At 45.4% G+C, this 20,391-nt stretch overlaps 1 protein-coding gene across 2 annotated transcripts in view; it reads right to left on the bottom strand.

The window, feature by feature from the left end:
- Nucleotides 1-7,259: 7,259 nt before the first annotated feature.
- The window catches only part of HORMAD2 (HORMA domain containing 2), a 66,627-nt gene continuing 53,495 nt past the window's right edge, over nucleotides 7,260-20,391 (bottom strand). For both annotated transcript variants that reach the window (XM_030582908.1, XM_030582907.1), the window contains one exon: nucleotides 7,260-7,807. In XM_030582908.1, the coding sequence (XP_030438768.1) occupies nucleotides 7,703-7,807 (105 nt within the window). In that variant the 3' untranslated portion in view covers nucleotides 7,260-7,702. The remainder of the gene's footprint in view (nucleotides 7,808-20,391) is intronic.

Raw genomic sequence — 20,391 nt, 5'->3', positions numbered from 1 at the left:
AGAGGATGTTGTGAAGGCCAAGAGCATATCAGGGTTCAAAAAAGAACTAGATAAATTCATGGAGGATAGGTCCATCAATGGCTATTAGCCAGGATGGGCAGGGATGGTGTCCCTAGCTTCTGTTTGTCAGAAACTGGGAATGGGTGATAGTGGATGGATCACTTGATGATTACCTGTTCTGTTCATTCCCTCTGGGGCACGTGGCAATGGCCACTGTTGGAAGACAAGATACTGGGCTAGATGGACCTTAGGTCTGACCCAGTATGGCCGTTCTTATGTACTAGAGCTGATGATTTGATAAGTTAAGAGCCCAGCTCAATTCACAAAGCCTACAGAGATTAAGTAAGGGTGAGAGTCAGATGTTCCCCCATTTTGTGTGTGTGTATAAACTGAGCTCATTTGCTCTGGAATCATTGCTAAACATGGAAACCTATGATGCCATTTTATTATTATCAATACTGAGGTAGCTCTTAGAGGACTCGATCAAGACCAAAGTCTCACTGTGCTAGGCACTGCACAAAATATGATAGACAGTTCCTGCCCCAAAGAGCCTGCAGTCTAAATAGGCACAACAGTCAAAGCATAAGAGTGGAAGTGATTCACTCAAGGTCACTGCAATGGAGCGCACTCATCTCTCACAAGCACCCCCATCTCAGTGCCTGCATCCTCTCTCTCTCTCTCTCTCTGTGGTGGGTCTTTGGCAACTCAGCCCTCTGGCCGAATCTCACACAGTCTGTCTGTGAGATAAAAGCAAAGCAAAGCCCTCCAGGGTAGAAGTCCAACTGGGACCTCTCTCAGTGCCCGATGTCTCTCTCAAGCTGTCCCTGCTCGGGTATAGTGGCGCTCCAGGGCTCCCTCCCTGGAGGCAATGTCTTCACCCTCTCAGGGCCTTTCTGGCTGCAGCTTTCCAACTGGACCACTACAGTTCAGTTCTCCTTCTGGAGTGTCTCAATGTTCAGGCCACTTTCCCAGTGGCTGGTGGGGAAGATCTGAGCCTATTGTCTACTCTGGGTCCACCCTCTACTCTGGGTCCCAGCCCAGGGACCCTATAATCAGCAGCCACTTCCCTGTAGCTCCAGCACTTTCTTCACCCTGACCTCAGGGCTTTGCCCTGGTGACATTCCAGCAGCCAGCCTGGAGCACCATCTGCTCTTCTCCAGCTCTAGCAAGGAACTGAACTCCCTCTGGCCTTGCAGTTCTTCTTATACTGACCTGCTGGACCCTGATTGGCTGCTTCCCACACAGTGGCTCTAGGCAGCCTGGGGATCTCTCAACTGCCCTTTTCTGGGGAGGGGTGTGGCAGGGCCACAAGGCCTCCAGTAGGGAGCCTCAGGGCCTAGTCCACTCCATCACACCCCTCCCCCTTCAGACAAGATTGAGGTTGTGCTCTTGCAGGTAATGTCTCTGCTTACCCAGTCTTTTGCCCTAGTTTAGCAGGATATTTACTCTCTCCAATCTTTCTGTTTGGAAAATTCCTTTGCATGTGCCCCTGTTTGTCAGGGATCTTCCTCCCTGGCCTCTCTTACCTAGGAAGCTGTATAGTCCTTGCCCTGGTTTCTCTGCCAGGCCTCTCTGCCTGGAGAGATTTGGCAGTCTCTCACCACAGTGGATCAGGGTCTTCTCCCTCAGGCCTATCTACCTGGAGAGCTTTTATAATCTTTGCCCCTTTTGGTCGGGCTTCCTGCTAGGCCTCTCTTACCTGAAGAGATTTTCCAGTTTAGGCTCCTTCCTTAAGTATCTCCGGGACATGCCTTCTACTAATTTTGACCTGCTTCCTCAGGGTACTTCTCTCCCCGGCCTTTCTACCTGGAGAGCTATTCATAATAGTTTCTGCCTTGGTTCTCAGGGTCTTTCTCTCAGGTTTCTCTACCTGGAGAGCTTTTAACTGTCCCCTTGCTACAGTTAGTTAGGGTTCCTCTTAGACCTCTTGGTCTGATGAGGTTTTAATTGTACAGGCTCCCTGGTAGCTCCTTCTATTCAGGGCCAACCTATCTTAAAGGTGAGCTCAATCAAAGTTATCCTTTAGCCATGTTCCTTAGCCAAGGGAAATCTTCTTGTTTGACTGACATTAGGAAGTCCACCAGGTAAATGGCAATACCCTTATCTTTCTCAGAGAAATATGAACTGATCACAGCCTGGGGTCCCCCTTTTTGTAGGTAGCCCATATGGTGCACATAGCCCTCCACAGTCATGGGATCTCACTGTGCTCAATTTACAGAGTCAATTCTCGAGGGAAGACCTGCCCTTTTAAACAAAAATACACAAGGAAAACGCCTTTTCATCAGCAGCTCCCTGGCTCCCCTGAGGATTCTCATGGCTAAGGTATTATATCTTTAATTTAGTACCACTGGCTCTGGATGCTTGAGCAAACTGGACATTCATGGATAGGATCCCAGTCACAGGTCTAAGCAGATAATAGTGGAATTTAAAATACCAACTTTGTTTCCTATTGATACTATTTTCCTTTAAATATTTTCAGCCATCTTACCCTGGGTATGTCAGTGAAAAGGAAAAAGTCTGTGTGAGATTTGAGGCCACTTCACTGAATCACAGACTTTGGTTTCCTGTTGACAAGCCTAAACTTTCATCAGCACAAATAACCCCTCCCTACAACTCCCATAAAACACCTGAGTATTATGAAGAGAACATGACATGAAATGTTTGTGAAGGGAACAACCACATTGCACTTAGAAATCACAGCAGTATGACCTTATGTGCTTCTGGCCCTTAGGGCAGATCTTGTGTTGTAAAGAGTGTTAATGAATGTTAACTCCAGTGACAACACATTTAAGGGTGCGTGCTCTCAGAGGCACCTCATCCAGGAAAGAATCCATTAAATACAGAGGTGTTTTAACTGCATTAGCTGGGCAGACAGAAGAGAGTTTAGAACACAGGCCTTGAAGAGCGGGGAAATCATTCTCCCTTTCCAAGAGAAGCCAGGGTTAACTGTACCATGAGTGCATCCTTATGATAAATTATACTTTGTATTACAGTAGCACCTAGAGCGCTCTACTGCAATGGTGCTAAGTCAATGGAAAATTTTGCATACGACAAGATTGCCCTAAAAGTCTATTTATTTAGCATTAAAGCAATTTGTTTCATTAAAGGATATTTAGAAAACGCCATGTTATTTTTTCTGGACTTTAAATGAGCTCCATAAGAAGTTATTACATGGCTTAAAAAATTTCAGCCAATTTAAGGTATACTTGGCCACTTGACATGAATCAGTCTTGTAAACTGGTCATGGAAAAAGTACCATCTCAAAACCAACTCCCCACCTATACCATGACAGTGAGAAATCCAGTGGTATTTTACTCACCCACCAAAAAAAATTATTCACTTCAGTCAAGGGTGGGTGTGGGCTTTTGGTAACTATGCTTCGGTGTAAGAGACCTTGGCCATAAAAACTTCAAGAATGCCAACCCAGTGGGGCATGACTAAGGGATGCAGTATACAGCAGCAGGCCACAATTGTCTATATTACCTGCTGATTGAAAAGGAAAGATGACGGATACTGGATATTAAAGTGTCATTCAAAATACTGAGATGGTCAAGGAACATAGTTCTTGAGACACGATTTTATCAGTTGAACTGTACTGATGAAAAATACAGGGGGAATTCTGATCTCATTTACATTTGTGCAAATCTAGAGGAATCGCTCGATATCCTCTAGATGTTCACCAATGGAAAGGAGAGCAGAGTTTAGTCCTTGATCACTTACTCAGGCACTATGGTGATCTGGTTTGTACTGCCACCTATGATAGTACTGAGCTTGGTAATAAAGAGCTTTCTGTCAAGTTCCCATTGAAATCAATGGCAAAACTCTCATTCTGCTGTTCATTTCAATGGGAGCAGGATCTAACATAAAGAATCTGTAGCAACAGCTTCTCTTACCTATGCAGGTTAAGTTTCATTTCTTCTTGCTGGTCTATTTTGAAAGCCTGAAGTGATCAGATTAAAGATTTTTTTTTCTTCAGACTAGCTCCCATGGAGCTGTGGAAATCCCTAAAAATTCTTCAATTTTCAGTTGAAAACCACACATTTATACCTGCTGTAATTCTGCTCTGTGATGATGCAAATAGGTGTATTTTGTTATTGAGTGCTAACTATGCATTATGTGTAAGGATGTGGTTTGAGACCCTGCTAACCATTTCAGCTTGACTTCCTGGCTATCACACAAAGATGCTATTCTTCTTGTTAAATGCTACCTGAGTTAGAGTGTGATTTTTAGAAACATCGATGACTCAGACGTGGCTCCCACAGGTGTAGGATTTCCACACGCACTTGGTTAAAGGCTGTGGTTATGACAGACCAAGAAGAGTTGCCACTACTCACCAAATTTCTGAAAACCCTGTAGGAAACATTCACTTTCACCCTACTGCACTTTCCCAATACATTGTTTTTTTTTAAACAACTGCTTTGTAACACTCACTATAATTTGCATCTCTGACAAATAAAAGGGAGGATGCTGTCTATGATTCTCTGTATTACCACAGAATTACTAGCATGGAAGTTACATTTTCTTGTATTCTGGCTTACCTAGTCTCCTCTCAGTGCACACACAGCTGTTTTTAGCATTCATGGGATTTATCAAATGCGGCATAAGAAAGAAGAGACCCTTTGGAGACAACTGTTACAAGGTAGTTTAGTTCACTAAGAATCATGGACCTGGTACTACTAAGTAACTTGTTTTATGCTGGGGTGTATCACAGTTGATGATGACTAATGTGTAACATATTAAAATCAGTTATTGATCATTTAACTAGAAATGTGGTTGAAAGAAGCACAAGAAAATAGAAGTTTAGCTTTAACTGGTATGACAGAATTTCTAATGAATAAAAAATATATAGATATAAGTCACTTGGACAACTGCAACTTGCAGTAAAAAGTCATTGTTCTAGAATTTGGTGGTAGTCAGTGGTTTGTGGGAAGAAGAATCAGATAATACTGTGGAAATTCATCAAGAGATACGTTATTTCTAATCAGCCTATATCAGCAGGGACCAAAAGTCATTACCATGTAATAAGTGATTAGGAACCTATGTGAACTGAGTCAGTGAGTCTCAGTCCAAGTTTGTTGTGATCAAGTCTCCATATCACAAAAACACAGTCCCACAACTGGTCCCTGGGTTGGCAAAGAGGTCAAGGACTGAATAGACAAGGAGGGTGATGAATTTTACTGACTTTAGTGTCAAAACTTCCATGTTGACACACATTGGTGGAACCCATGTTATAACTGCCCTGCGGAGAAATGAAGGACTCCAGTTCAAGTGTGTGTGTGAAATTGATTAAAAATAAACAGGATAAACAAGATTATTGAGAAAACTTATTTTCCTGCTTGTTTTTGGTTAGTGGGCAAATCAGCTAGTTACAAACAAGTGCAAAGTTACAGCCACAGTACTGAAGGCCAGGTAAAAATTCAGGTCTTTCAGGTTTCTGTAGTGGCATGTCTCTTGGATTAGGCATCAGGTCAGTAAAACCCAGTTGGATGCTGTTGTACATTCAGCAATGCCTGGTATCAGCAGGCTACTCTGTGGTCCACCTTGTACAGAAGAAAGTGGAAAGATAGCTGTGATATCATCCTATTTGTAATGCATGACTCAGCTAGTTGTGATGAGTTCAGTTGAGTATTCAGTATTGTTCAATTTCAGATGCTCTTTTACTCCAGTTAGTACATTCCAGTCTAGCTTCTGGCTCTTCTAGAGGTCATAGTGGTCAGGCCATGCAAGATCTCTTGCTGGGTTTAAATGAGGGTCAGGTGGCCAATTTGGTCAAACTGGATTTCCCAGCAGATTTTTATATGATCAATCAAAGGTTGCTTTGGCAATTAAAAGAGGTTGCTGGATGTCTGGAACAGCTCGCAGTGGTTCCAGCAGTAGAGTCAGTTGACAGTGATGGACAATTGTGCGTCTTTGGAGAGGAATTAGATAGGTGAGGTCCCTCACAGATCTGTCCCATCTCCACTATTCAACATACTGAAGGATGACTTCTAAACACTATGGACCAGATCCTCAGTTAGTGTAAACTGGAGTAGTTCCATTGACTTTCATGGAGCTACACTGATTTACACAAGCTGAGAAATGGGCCCTGTTGCCCTGGATTTGAGAGGTGTATATAGCCCAGAATGTGATCAAGCCAATTGCAAACATATTATGTGCACTCAGCAGCTATACAATAATAAAACAAAAACACCACATAGTTAAAAGTTAATTTAAAAACAGGCTTTCAAAAGCAAAGTCATAGTTTTAACTACTTCCCCATGCTAATTTTCCCCACTACTGTTACTCACATCTTCTTGTCAACTATTGGAAATGGGCCATCCTGATTATCACTACAAAAGTTTTTTTTTCCTCCTGCTGATTATAGCTCACCTTAACTGATTAGTCTCATTATAGCTGGTATGGCAACATCCGTTTTTTCATGTTTTCTGTGTATATATATCTTCCTACTGTATTTTCCACTGCATGCATCCAATGAAGTGGGTTTTAGCCCACGAAAGCTTATGCCCAAATAAATTTGTTAGTCTCTAAGATGCAACAAGTACTCCTGTTCTTTTTGCTGATACAGACTAACACGGCTACCACTCTAAAACCTCTCCTTGTTCTGGTTCTTAGACTGTGCTCATCACCATGGTATCTGAGCAGTTAAGGCAGTGGAATCTTTGCTGTGGTGGGTCCTTGGTTCTCACCTCCATTGCTATCCATCCTAGTCTCTCTCGCTCCCCACCATGACTATAAAGTGATTTCAAACCTTTTCCCCAGAGGTTTTTTTTAAATCAGTATGACCAGGACTGCCCTCAGCTATCACATTCCTCTATTATCTATTAATAGATTCCAGCACCAGAAGGGACCATTGTGATCATCCTACACTGGCCTGTATAACACAGGCCAGAGAACTTCCCTGAATTAATGTAAAGCATTGACAATGCACTCAGGACTGTACAAGATACAAAATACAGATTCCTTACCCCAAAGAGCACAGAAACCATTTTCTATTGCTTTGGATCTTCTTACATTTCATTTGATTTGTAACCAAGGAGGCTTTTTGTTATAGTAATGTTTTAAGTGTGCTGTATTTCAAAATGGTTTACATCACACAACAGCCTAAGCCTCTTGGTATGGGTTAGGGTTATGCTTTAGAAATAAATTGATCATATAAGTATAGCAACACTATTTGCAAAGTCAGAAGAAATTACTCAGTGGCATAAAATGTCTAGATAGTTTATTTCCACGGATAATAACAAACCAGAACTATTCTCCGGAAATGGCAGATTTGATGCAGTTAGGTACAAACTCCAAAGCATCTGACTTGTGCTGCTTGCAGACACTGGCACCTTAGAGAGATCATCCTGAAATACTGCCACTGATGCTGAGGGCCACGTTAGAGAGTGAGGGAATGCAGTCAGTGTGGGAATGAAACCCAGAGAAGCTGCCCAGGAGAGAATACTGGTCCTTGGCTTCAGAGCATCCAACAAGTATCTCTAATCTACAGTGCTGTGAGAGTAACTTTGCTTGCTATCTCTATTCAATAAAAGGTTTAAAACCAGAAGATAGATATATAACCTATGTAAAAATAGAAATATGTACACTGTCTAGAGAGTTAAATATGAAAAGAAAAGATTAGACATCTCTAAAAGAATGCATAAGAATGATGTTATAATCCACATCAGCACATTCTAAAATGTCCTGTATGCCACAGCAATGATCAGTTCCTGCCTGCTAGAAGCAGCTGCACCGGCTCACTGACCTTCCTCTTCTTCCTTGGTTTCATCATCTCTTCCTGGCTAAATGCAAGGTCCAGGCGGTATATCTGCAAGAACCACCAGAGAAGGAGGTCATGCTCATAGCGCAAACTGCCGGCTAGTTTCTAAGCAAAATATAAGACAAGAAAACCAAACTTCAAATCCCACATCTTACTTCTGGGATCCTTTTGGTTTGGCTAGTTCAGCCTTGCTCTCTAGAAAGAAAATCAGGCAGGGAATCAAAACTAGGGTCCTGAACAACCTGGGCTGGTCGCTTTGTGAAGGCAGGAGACTCAGCCTCACAGAGCGGGAGCATATCTGGCAGCTACTAGGAGCAGCATCCTTCCTTACTGCTGAAAGAAATCTTTGAGGAGCTGATTAGCATTTGGGGGTAAAAACTCTCATCACCAATCTTATCTAGCCATTCAAACAGAGAGCAGATGGATGGTGTTCTTTATGTCTGCATGTACTAAACAAAAGGCAGCTGAAAACTGGTTCTTAGCAGGAGACATAGGGTATGTCTACATTGCAATTAAACACCTGGCGGCTAGCCTGTGTCAGCTGACTTGGGCTCGTGGGACTCAGGCTGCAGGGCTATTAAACTTCAGTGTAGACATTTAGGAGTACGCTGCGGATACCTAGTGTGACAAAGTTCCTCCTCTACTTTGGTGGGTCCTGCACTTATTGGCGGATTTGCTCTCCTCAGAGATCTTCCCCTCTGGTAAAGCCCACAGTCTGGGTCAACTCCTCCTGTGTCTGATCAGGAGTTGGGAAGTTTGGAGGGAACCTGGGCCCACCCTCTACTCCGGGTTCCAGCCCAGGGCCCTGTGGATTGCAGCTGTCTATAGTGACTCCTGTAACAGCTGTATGACAGGTACAGCTCCCTGAGCTACTTCCCCATGGCCTCCTCCTGTAGAACTGATAAATGAAATTGTTTTCAATTGTTCACTTTATTAATGTAACTTCTGTTCACCATTCACTACACTTGCCTACACTGTAGCTTCTGTTCCATATTGTAATTCAAACCCCATTTTAAAACACTCACTCCATTTTGTAAAAGCTTCCTCCAACCTTCATTTTTGCAAACCCTGCTGTAATCTTATTAGTTTAGTTTAGATGTGTGAATGAGGTATGTATGAATGATGGAATCAACCTCCAGCCCCAGCCTGTCCTGATGAGATAAAGTTCAAATACCAACGGCTGAAGACCTTGACAACAGCCCTAAACAAAGTAAGAAGCATCCACCCTAAAAAGAAAAGGACAACAGAACAACAGAAGGAAGATCAAAGCCAGGTCCAAGGCTGAAAGTCACGCCTGCAATTGATGGGTGATCAATCCAAACCCAGAGGCAGCATGACACAGCAAGACCTATAGACTTTGAATCCAAACTTAAAGCCTATAAAATAGAAGGGTGAGATGAGAAACTCTGGGTAACATTCTGATGCCAACATGGAAGGACTTCAGTGCCTGCCCAACAGAGATCCAGCTCAGCCTTGTGCCCAGCTTTCCTGGCCAGTTAGCTGCCACAAGCTACGAACCCAAGCTGCAAAATCAAGCTATGAACTTAAGCTATCTTCAGGACTGGTAACTATGCAGCAGCTGCAGAACATCTGATGGATGTGTGTGTGAATGTGTGTGTCTGTGTGTGTGTGTGTGTATAGGTATTAGGTATATTGTGAATGTGTGTGTGTATAGGTAATAGGTATAATGTGTGTGTATAAGAATTAAGATATTAGTTATTAGTCATAAATTGTTATCATAATAAATGTGGCATCTTTGCCTTGTCCCCTTTAATAAGATCCTGCTGGTTTTTACTGGTCTAATAAAATTGTTAACACTCCAAACACCTTCTTTATCCTCACCACAGGACCTTCCTCCTGGTGTCTGATAACGCTTGTACTCCTGAGTCTTCCAGCAGCACACCCACCCCACCCCACCCCCCCCCTCTCTCTCTCTCTCTCTCTCTCTCTCAGGTCTTTGTGCCTCTTGCTCCCAGCTCCTCACACGTGCACCACAAATTGAAGCGAGCTCCTTTTTAAACCCAGGTGCCCTGATTAGCCTGCCTTACTTGATTCTAGCAGCTTCCTGATTGGCTGCAGGTGTTCTAATCAGCCTGTCTGCCTTAATTGTTTCCAGAAAGTTCCTGATTGTTCTGGAACCTTCCCTGTTACCTTATCCAGGGAAAGGGGACCATGTTAACCTGGGGCTAACATATCTGCCTTCTATCACTCTCCTGTAGCCATCTGGCCTGATCCTTTCACACTAGATACCAAACATACTGGAATCAAAATACCATGGTAATTGGTGTAGACAGACCAAAAACTTCCTTACTCATTTTCAGTTGCACTAGACACTTCAGTTGTACCTTTCAAAATAATGATCTTGCATTGCCCTCAAGCTGCTTATGTCATTGTCCCTTATTGCAGATGTAAAGTGCAATCTTTGGTAATCTAGCCCTTACTGCTAGGAACTGAAGGGATGCTCCCAATACAACACATATTCAAGGCATGATGGTCGTTGCAGAATTTCTCAGTCATATCATCAAGACTTTCTATCTAGCCCATGTGGCTTTGGAGTGGGGATTTGTAACATGTAGGTATCTATGGTCTTTCAAACATGTGAAACACACAGATTACAGGTAGCATGAAAATAGTCCAAACTTTCCCCCACTCCAAGATTCAATCTGTGTTTTAAAACTTGTCTGTTTCTCTTTCCTCCACTTCATTATCTACCAAAGCAGAGACACACTTGCTAACAACTTCCTTTCTTAATTCAAAAATGGAAAAAAACAGAACCACAAAGTGAGGCAGGCAGGCATGCTCTAGCGCAGCAAATTGCTTATGCAAAAACTTCCTTTTGATTTCAGTGGGAAAGGAGCAATGACAGGGTTGCCAAATTTGGTTGGACGTATTCCTGGAGGTTTCATCAAATGACATAATCTTTAATTCCTGGAGACTCCAGGATAATCCTGGAGAGATTGGCAACCCTAAGCAATGAACAGATCTCTAGGTCAGAGCCCCCAAATTGAGAATGGCTGTTCAAATGGGCACGTCAAGCAGGTATTTATGCTACACCCCATGGAATTGCTTTGTCCTATCTGCTTCCTTATCCCACACAAAGGGCACACAGAGGGAAACTATTGGGTCAGTACATTCTCCCACTGGCCAGATGATGAATCAAAGGCCAGATTCCTATTGCCTCTATATAAATTCATGGTACGCCCACATCTTGAATACTGCGTGCAGATGTGGTAGCCTCATCTCACAAAAGATACATTGGAATTGGAAAAGGTTCAGAAAAAGGAAATATTATTTGTCTGAAGCTTGATCCAACTGTGCTAGGTTCTGTACAAACTCCACCTAGCACTGTCCCTGCCCCCATACACTTACAATAGAAATAGACGACAGAAGATAGGTGGAAAAGGAAGGTCTTGCCCAATTTCAGCCGCAGAGCTAGGACAGAACAGAGGTCTCTAGACTCTTAGTCCAGAGCCTTGTCTACTAGATCACACCACTTCCTTGGATGTAACCAAAGGCACTACTACAGGAGTCTGCAACCTCTCAGAAGTGGTGTGCCGAGTCATCATTTATTCACTCTAATTTAAGGTTTTGCGTGCCAGTAATACATTTTAACGTTTTTACAAGGTCTCTCTCTAAGTCTATATTATATAACTAAACTATTGTTGTATGTAAAGTAAATAAGGTTTTTAAAATGTTTAAGAAGCTTCCTTTAAAATTAAATTAAAATGCAGATCTTATCAGTTTAATGCAGTGGTTCTAAACTTGGGGTGCACGTGCGGAGGACCCAACGGTCCGATGTGGGATATGGTACCATGGTAGAAACAGGATAGACGGTTCAGAAATGGGTAACTGTCCGGGGTGAGAGCTAGTAGTCCATCCTCGGGTGCACCTTCAAAATGGGTAGGAGGCTTAGACTGTCCTTGACCTTGTCCAGAGGGGGGCGAGACGGTCTACATCAAGAGTATCTGTTTCTCCAACGAGAAAAGTCTTGTCTTGCTCTAGGCGGGAAGGCGCGCTGCTGGGTGGTCTGGGGTTTAAATGGCTTTCGTTTTTTAGCCGGGGTATGCATACCTGAAGATTTGATAGTGTTTCTCGTGTTGTTTAAGGTATGCAAGCAAGAATCGGTTTGCTCTGCAAACAAGCCCTGACCATCAAAGGAGAGGTCTTGGATGGTGTTTTGGACCTCCAGTGGGAGACCCAAGGATTGCAGCCAGGCATTTCGTCACATGGCAATGCCAGAAGCCAGAGTGCACGCAGCCACGTCCGCAGCATCGAGGGAACCCTGAAGAGAGGTCCGGGTCACCAATTTACTTTCCTCAGCAATGGCCCCGAGTTCTGTACAGGCCTCCGCTGGGAGAAGATCTTGGAATTTAAGGACCGAAGACGAAGAGTTAAAGTTGTATCTACTGAGGATCGCCAACTGGTTAGCAATCCTACGCGAGAGACCCCCAGTAGAATAAATCTTTCTCCCAAAAAGATCCAGGCGTTTAGTGTCCTTTGATATAGGTGCAGGCCCTTGCTGGCCCTGTTTTTCTCTGGTATTTACCGCATACACTGCAAGTGAGCATGGGACAGGGTGAGTGAAAAGGTACTCGCAGCCCCTGGTGGGAACAAAGTATTTTCTTTCTATCCCGTTGGCTGTGGGAGGGATAGAGGCAGGGGTTTGCCAGAGAGACTTGGCATTACTTTGAATAGTCTAATTCATGGGGAGGGCAACCCTGGAAGGCTCCTCCGAGCCTAGAATGTCCACCATCGGGTCCTCTTCCTCCACAACTTCCTCAATTTGGAGGTTCATACTGATGGTCACACACCTCAATAGTTCTTGAAGGACCCTAAAGTCCATCAGGGGTGGACCAGATGTTGACGTGCCACCCACAGCCTCATCAGGGGAGGACGAAGACAACACCACCAGGAGAGCTGGCGTGGGGACAGCCTTTTGGTCAGCCACAGGTATCTCCTCTGGGGCTCCTTTGCCCCTACTATGGATGCTGACTCCTCAGGTAGGTCCAAGTCCAGAGAAGGGTGGCTGAGGGTTGCCTTGAGAGGGCAGGGGTCCGAACGCAACAACGGCCAGGCCCCTGGGGGCGCACCTTGGGCCTGAGGTTAGTCCAGGGGGCCCAGAATTGCCACTGAGGCTGCCAATTGGGCACTGAGGGGTCTTGTCCAAGGCTTCCCGGGCCCAACCGGGGAATGTCTGAAGCCCTCTCTGACCTCCTTGAGGGGGACTGGGACTGCGACAGCCAAGGAGGGGCAGTGCGTGAGTGTAGTAAGGGGGGCACTGAGCTTCTTGGTAGCTGAGGGTCATGGGGTGACCAGCGTCACAAAGCCGATCGCAATCGAGAGTGGTGCTGCAATGAAAGGTGGTGCCATGAGGAAGAGCAGTGCCGTGTTGTATAGCGGTGCTGTGTTGGAGAATGGTGCTGCGATGGCAAGTGGTAGTGGGCTATGGACCAGTGCCATGGTGACAGTCGACTCTGGGATCTGTGTTCCGTGCGGCGGCAGTCCGTACGGTGCTGCAAGGTCACTGAGCGAGACCCGGACCTTGAGCAGGACCATGTTCCAGCAGCTGACTGTGACCTCGAGAGGGAGCGGCTCCGAGGGCTGGGGCTGTGAGACCAGTGCCGCAACTCTAACTGGTGCCATGAGTCAGACCGGTTCCTGAGGTGGTGCTGGGACTTGGAACGACGCCGGAACTCCAAGCGGCATGGAGATGCTGGTCTAGGAACCGAGAGCCCAAACATTGCCGGCTTGCCCTTGGAAGGTACTGGAACTCAGGCTGGGGCCAGTGCTGGGGCCGTAGGTACCAAGGCTGGCATTTCAATGAGCCTTCTAGCGGCCTCGAAGGTATCCAGAGCAAAGAGCAATGTAATCTCCTCCACTTGAATGGCACCCTGTGCTGGGCTGTCATGTTGCTCGGTGGCGGCTGGAACAACTGCTTCGACCCTAACCCGCGGTCCTCCCAGAGCTTGCTTCTTTCCACTAACTGGGGAACGGGAATGGTGCCAAGGCAGGCGTTTGTGGGGCCAGGGAGATCGTCGGTCCTAAGGCGGGCACGGGATCTTCTGCGGTGCCAGAATCGACACCACTGGAGGAGCACTGCACACCGAGGTGCTCGGGCCCGTGTCTTGAGAGGGCCGCAACGCAGACTCCATGAGGAGTTGCTTGAGATGAATTTCTCTCTCCTTTCTTGTCCATGGCTTGAAAGCCTTACAGATTTTACACCTGATGGCCCTCCCCCAGACACCTAAGGCAGGAGTCATGGGGGTTGCCATAGGCATGGGCTTATTGCAAGACTTGCAAGGCTTGAAGCCCTGGGATGGCATGCCCCAGGGCCCCACAGGGCAGTTGAAGAGTGCTAAACTGCCCTCAATGATTAACTACACTTAACACTATAGAGAAAACACACTAACTATTAACAATTAACTAACAACGATTGAGATAAGCTAGGGATTAATGGAGCACTTGGGGAACCAGGAGGCCACTGTTCCAACAACCCTCACAGGTGGTAAGAAGGAACTGAAGGGGTGTCGGGCTGGCAGGATCTTATATAGAATGCCATATTGGTGCCACTCCAGGGGGCTCCCCAGCCGGCCCAACGGGTAGCTACTAGGGAAAAAGTTTCTGACATCCATGCACGTGGTGCGCGCACACACCTAACTGGAATTGATGTCAGCAATCTCTCAAAGAACACCACAAATTAAGCACAGGCACATAAGTACAACTACTTTGTTTCATCAAACCTGTGTAGTTATTAACATTATACATGTTTTAACGATTACTGTAATATACAAATAAAGGTTTTAAGTTTTCAAGTTTTTAAGCTAATTCTAATAATTTTTTATAAGGGCTGCAGAGCGCTGGGACCAGGCCAGGAGCAGAGCCCTGGGCTGGCTGCCAGTACCCTAGGCTGGCAGGAGGGCTGAGCAGGGCCGGAGGCCTGGACCCCGGCTAGCAGGGGGCCAGGTGGCTGGAACCCCCAGACAGCAGTGAGGTGAGCAGGGCCGGCGGCTGGTATCCCAGCCCGGCAGCAGGCTGAGCAGGGCCAATGGCCGGGACCCTAGCTGGGAAGGGGCTGGCGTCCGGAAACCCAGACTGGCAGCGGGCTGAGATGCTCAGCCCGCTGTCGGTCTGGGGTTCCATCTGCCGGCTCCAGCCAGCTGGGGTCTCAGCCGCCGGCCCCGCTCAGCCTGCTGCCGGCCTGGGATTCCGTTCACTCAGGCAGGCAGCGGACTGAGCGGGGCGGGCAGCCGAGACTTCGGCTGGCAGCAGCGTGCCAGTAAAAATTGGCTTGCATGCTGCCTTTGGCATGCATGCCGCAGGTTGCCAACCATTGCACTACTATGCACTGACCTGCAGAATACAATGCATTTCAGCTCTGTACTGCGTGACAAGGTGCAATATTTCTTAGTGGAATTTTTTTGTGTAGAACTGCAGCTAAAATATGAATCATGCCATTACTAACTTCAGGCATAAAATAGGGCAGCTGGATGTAGTCTGGAAAAGGTATTATGTTAAAAATAGGCCCAGATTAAAGCCCTCTTAAAGCCTGGGGTAGGGGGGAGGGTCTGGCAGCTGGGTAGCTGTGATCTGAACTACCATGCAGAGACCAGGGTTGGAGTACCATTCCCAGCCACACACTGCAAAATGAGGGTCCTTCTACACCATTTCCTGTGAACAGGTAGCATTATGCCATCTTTGCCCCCCTCATAGTCACAGACCTGCCAAGCCCTCAGTGTAAGTTAAAGCAAACCTAGGGCTCCTCTAACTTATTTTCTGCTTATAGATTCATAGATTCATAGATTCTAGGGTCAGAAGGGACCAATGTGATCATCTAGTCCGACTCCCTGCACAACGCAGGTCACAGAACCCTACCCATCCACTTCTACAACAAACCCCTAACCTATGCCTGAGTTATTGAAGTCTTCAAATTGTGGTTTGAAGACCTCAAGCTGCAGAGAATCCACCAGCAAGTGACCCATGCCCCACACTGCAGGGGAAGGCGAAAAACCTCCAGGGCCTCTGCCAATCTGCCCTGGAGGAAAATTCCTTCCCGACCCCAAATATGGTGATCAGCTAAACCCCGAGCATGTGGGCAAGACTCACCAGCCAGGACTCAGAAAAGAATTCTCTGCAGTAACTCCGATCCCATCCCATCCAACATCCCATCACCAACCACTGGGCTTACTTATCTGGCGATAATCAAAGATCAGTTGCCAAAATTAGGCTCTCCCATCATATCATCCCCTCCATAAACTTATCAAGCTTAATCTTAAAGCCAGATATGTCTTTTGCCCCCACTACTCCCCTTGGAAGGCTGTTCCAGAACTTCACTCCTCTAATGGTTAGAAACCTTCGTCTAATTTCAAGTCTAAACTTCCTAGTGTCCACTTTATACCCATTCGTTCTTGTATCTACATTGGTACTAATCTTAAATAATTCCTCTCCCTCCCTATTATTAATCCCTCTGATATATTTATAAAGAGCAAGCATATCCCCCCTTCAGCCTTCTTTTGGCTAGACTAAACAAGCCAAGCTCTTTGAGTCTCCTTTCATATGACAGGTTTTCCATTCCTCGGATCATCCTAGTAGCCCGTCTGTGAACCTGTTCCAGTTTGAATTCATCCTTCTTAAACATGGGAGACCAGAACTGCACACAGTATTCCAGGTGGGGTCTCACCAGCGCCTTATATAACCATACTAACACCTCCTTATCTTTGCTGGAAATACCTCGCCTGATGCATCCTAAAACCGCATTAGCTTTTTTTCACGGCCATATCACATTGGCGGCTCATAGTCATCCTGTGATCTACCAATACCCCAAGGTCCTTCTCCTCCTCTGTTGCTTCCAACTGATGCATCCCCAATCTATATCTAAAGTTCTTATTATTAATCCCTAAGTGCATGACCTTGCACTTTTCACTATTAAATTTCATCCTATTACTATTACTCCAGTTTACAAGGTCGTCAGATCTTCCTGTATGATATCCCGGTCCTTCTCCGTGTTGGCAATACCCCCCAGCTTTGTGTCATCTGCGAACTTTATTAGCACATTCCCGCTTTTTGTGCCAAGGTCGGTAACAAGAAGGTTAAATAAGATTGGTCCCAGAACCGATCCTTGAGGAACTCCACTAGTAACCTCCTTCCAGCCTGACAGTTCACCCTTTAGTACGACCCGTTCCTTATCTACCTTTCAATTCTCATATTGATCCCCATCTTTTCCAATTTGACTAATAATTCCGCATGTGGAATCGTGTCAAATGCCTTACTGAAATCGAGGTAAATTAGGTCTACCGCATTTCCTTTGTCTAAATAGTCTGTCACCTTCTCAAAGAAGGAGATCAGGTTGGTTTGGCATGATCTACCTTTGGTAAAACCATGTTGTACTTTGTCCCAATTACCATTGACCTCAATGTCCTTAACTACTTTCTCCTTCAAAATTTTTTCCAAGACCTTACATACTACAGATGGCAAACTAACAGGCCTGTAGTTACTTGGATTACTCTTTCTCTCTTTCTTAAAGATAGGAACTACGTTAGCAATTCTCCAGTCGTACGGCACAACTCCTGAGTTTACTGATTCATTAAAAATTCTCGCTAACAGGCTTGCAATTTCATGCGCCAGTTCCTTTAATATTCTTGGATGAAGATTGTCCGGGCCCTCCGATTTTGTCCCATTAAGCTGTTCAAGTATGGCTTCTACCTCAGATGTGGTAATATCCACTTCCATATCCTCATTCCCATTTGTCATCCTTCCATTACCCCTAAGCTCCCCATTAGCCTTATTAAAGACTGAGGCAAAGTACTTATTTAGATATTGGGCCATGCCTAGGTTATCCTTAACCTCCTTTCCATCCCGTGTGTAGCGGTCCCACTTCTTCTTTCTTTGTTTTCTTCTTATTTACATGGCTATAGAACCTTTTACTATTGGTTTTAATTCCCTTTGCAAGGTTCAACTCTACTTGGCTTTTAGCCTTTCTCACTTTATCCCTACATGTTCTGACCTCACTAAGATAGCTTTCCTTGCTAATCCCACCCTTCTTCCACTCCTTGTAGGCTTTCTGCTTTTTCTTAATCACCTCTCTGAGATGCTTGCTCATCCAGCTTGGTCTACAACTCCTGCCTATGGTTTTTTTCCCCTTTCTTGGGATGCAGGCTTCCGATAGTTTCTGCAGCTGCGACTTAAAGTAATTCCAGGCCTCTTCCACATTTAGATCCACAAGTTCTTCAGTCCAATCCACTTCCCTAACTAATTTCCTTAATTCTTTAAAGTTAGTCCTTTTGAAATCAAAAACCCTAGTCCCAGATCTATTTTTGTTTATCCTTCCATCTAATTTGAAATGAATTAGCTCATGATCACTCGAACCAAGGTTGTCCCCTACAATCATTTCTTCTATGACGTCCTCACTGCTCACCAAAACCAAATCTAAAATGGCATCCCCTCTTGTCGGTTCTTCAACTACTTGGTGAAGGAATCCATCAGCTATCACATCCAGAAAAATCTGATCCCTACTATTCTTGCTAGCACTTGTACTCCAGTCTATATCTGGGAAGTTAAAGTCTCCCATGATCACACATTTCCCATTAGTGTTTACTTCCTTAAAAACATTAAAGAGGTCTCTATCCATATCCAAATCAGATCCCGGCGGTCTGTAGCACACCCCAAGCACTATCTCAGGGGAGGCTCTAGTAGCTTTCTTTCCCACTGTGATTTTTGCCCAGACAGACTCTGTCTTGTCCATTCCATCACTTCTTATTTCTTTACAGTTAACCTCCTCATTGATGTACAATGCTACTCCACCACCTTTGCCTTTATTTCTATCTTTCCTAAACAGCACATAGCCTTCAATACCCGTACTCCAATCATGACTACTATTCCACCATGTTTCTGTTATCCCTATAATATCCGGTTTCACTTCCTGCACCAGTAGCTCTAGTTCCTCCATTTTGTTCCCTAGGCTCTTCGCATTAGTGTACAGACATTTTTGCCGTTTGGCTTCACTCACATTCTGTACCCTGTTAGGCATGGACATTCTACCACCACCATCACCTGTTAGTCTGTTATCTACACTACCCTTCCTCCTTATGCCAATTCTTCTGTCCATGGCTGTCCCCTCTTACTTTGTTTACTTTCCTCTCAAGGTTAAATTCCGGTGTGGAGATCTCCCGAACATCTCCCAACCATCTCCCCCAAATTTCTAGTTTAAAGCTCTCTTAATCAGGTCGGCGAGCCTCCATCCTAGAAGTCTATTTCCCTCCTTGCTCAGGTGAAGTCCATCCCGAGAAAACAGTCTTCTGTCCGTAAATGCTTCCCAATGGCCGTACATCCCAAAGCCCTCCTTATAGCACCACTCCCTGAGCCATCTGTTGATCACCATAATCTTGTCACATCTTTGTCGCCCTTCTCTAGGAACCGGCAGAATCCCACTGAAGATCACCTGAGCCTCGATTTCCTTAAGCGTCTTCCCCAGTCTGGCATAGTCTCCCTTGATACATTCCAGAGAGTATCTAGCCGTATCATTCGTTCCCACATGAAGGACAATCAACGGATTCTTCCCCGCTCCCGCTAGTATCCTTTTCAGCCTCAGGTCCACATCCTGTATCTTAGCACCCGGCATACAGCACACCCTTCTGTTCTCCCGATCAGCTCTAGTCACAGGCCTGTCTATTCTTCTCAGTAAGGAGTCCCCAATCATGTAGACCTGCCTTTTCCTGGTGATAGTGCGCTTCTCCGGTCTATAGTGGATTATGGGAAGGAGAAAATAGCTAGAGAACAGTAGCATTCAGCCACACCCCCTCTTTTCCTTGGCCTGCTTGCATGGTAGGGGCTGAGAGTGGGGCTGGTGCAGAGCCACCCTGATGTTTTATGCCAGCAGGGAAGCCCCTTACCCCAGAGTCCCAAAGTGTCAAATCCAGGGAAGTGATTTACAGTCATCCCCTGGTAAATTAAAGAGCATATCAATGAACGCTAAGGATAGTCAAGCCCCATCACCTAAGCCTGGAGGACAGCATCTACAACACAGGTCCTGGAAGGTGTAAAACAGCAGAATGATCCTCAGGGATTTGTCATAACAGCAGATAATTTTCAAGGGGGAAAATAATCTCAAGAGTCTTTTAATTAAAGTGAGCTGGTCAAAGTTCTACACATTCTATGTAATCAGCTGCAACTTATCCTGACTCACTGGAGCTGGAGTGCTCAGCACTTCAGAAAATCAGGCCCAAGGCTCTTCAAACTGAGCCCAAAACCCGAGGAACCCCAAATCAATGGCCACTTTAATCTCTCTTGCTACCTCACCTCTACAACGGGGGTAATTCTTATCCGCCTCACAGACAGGGATTAATCCATGCTCACAAAGTGCAGCAAGAGCGCTGGCTGCAAGATGCTACAGAAGCAAAAAGTGGCATTACAAGGCTCAATTCTGATCTGAAACCAGTTTACTCTGATATGACTTCACTGACTTAGGTACTCCTGACTTATAGAAGCATGAGTGGAGAATCAATTATTTTTTTAAACCTATTCAAGCAGGGCAGAGGAGACAGAATGAAAGCCTGTCATTGCACCGTTCCTATGGAAACTTGACATCCTCATGTCCCCAGTAAATTATGCCAAGACGTCACTGTCTAGTAGTGACTCTT

This window comes from Gopherus evgoodei, chromosome 13 (assembly GCF_007399415.2).
Source record: "Gopherus evgoodei ecotype Sinaloan lineage chromosome 13, rGopEvg1_v1.p, whole genome shotgun sequence".
Lineage (NCBI taxonomy): Eukaryota > Metazoa > Chordata > Testudines > Testudinidae > Gopherus > Gopherus evgoodei.
The sequence above is the reverse complement of the archived record's forward strand: the minus strand, read 5'-3'. Positions and strand labels throughout refer to the sequence as shown.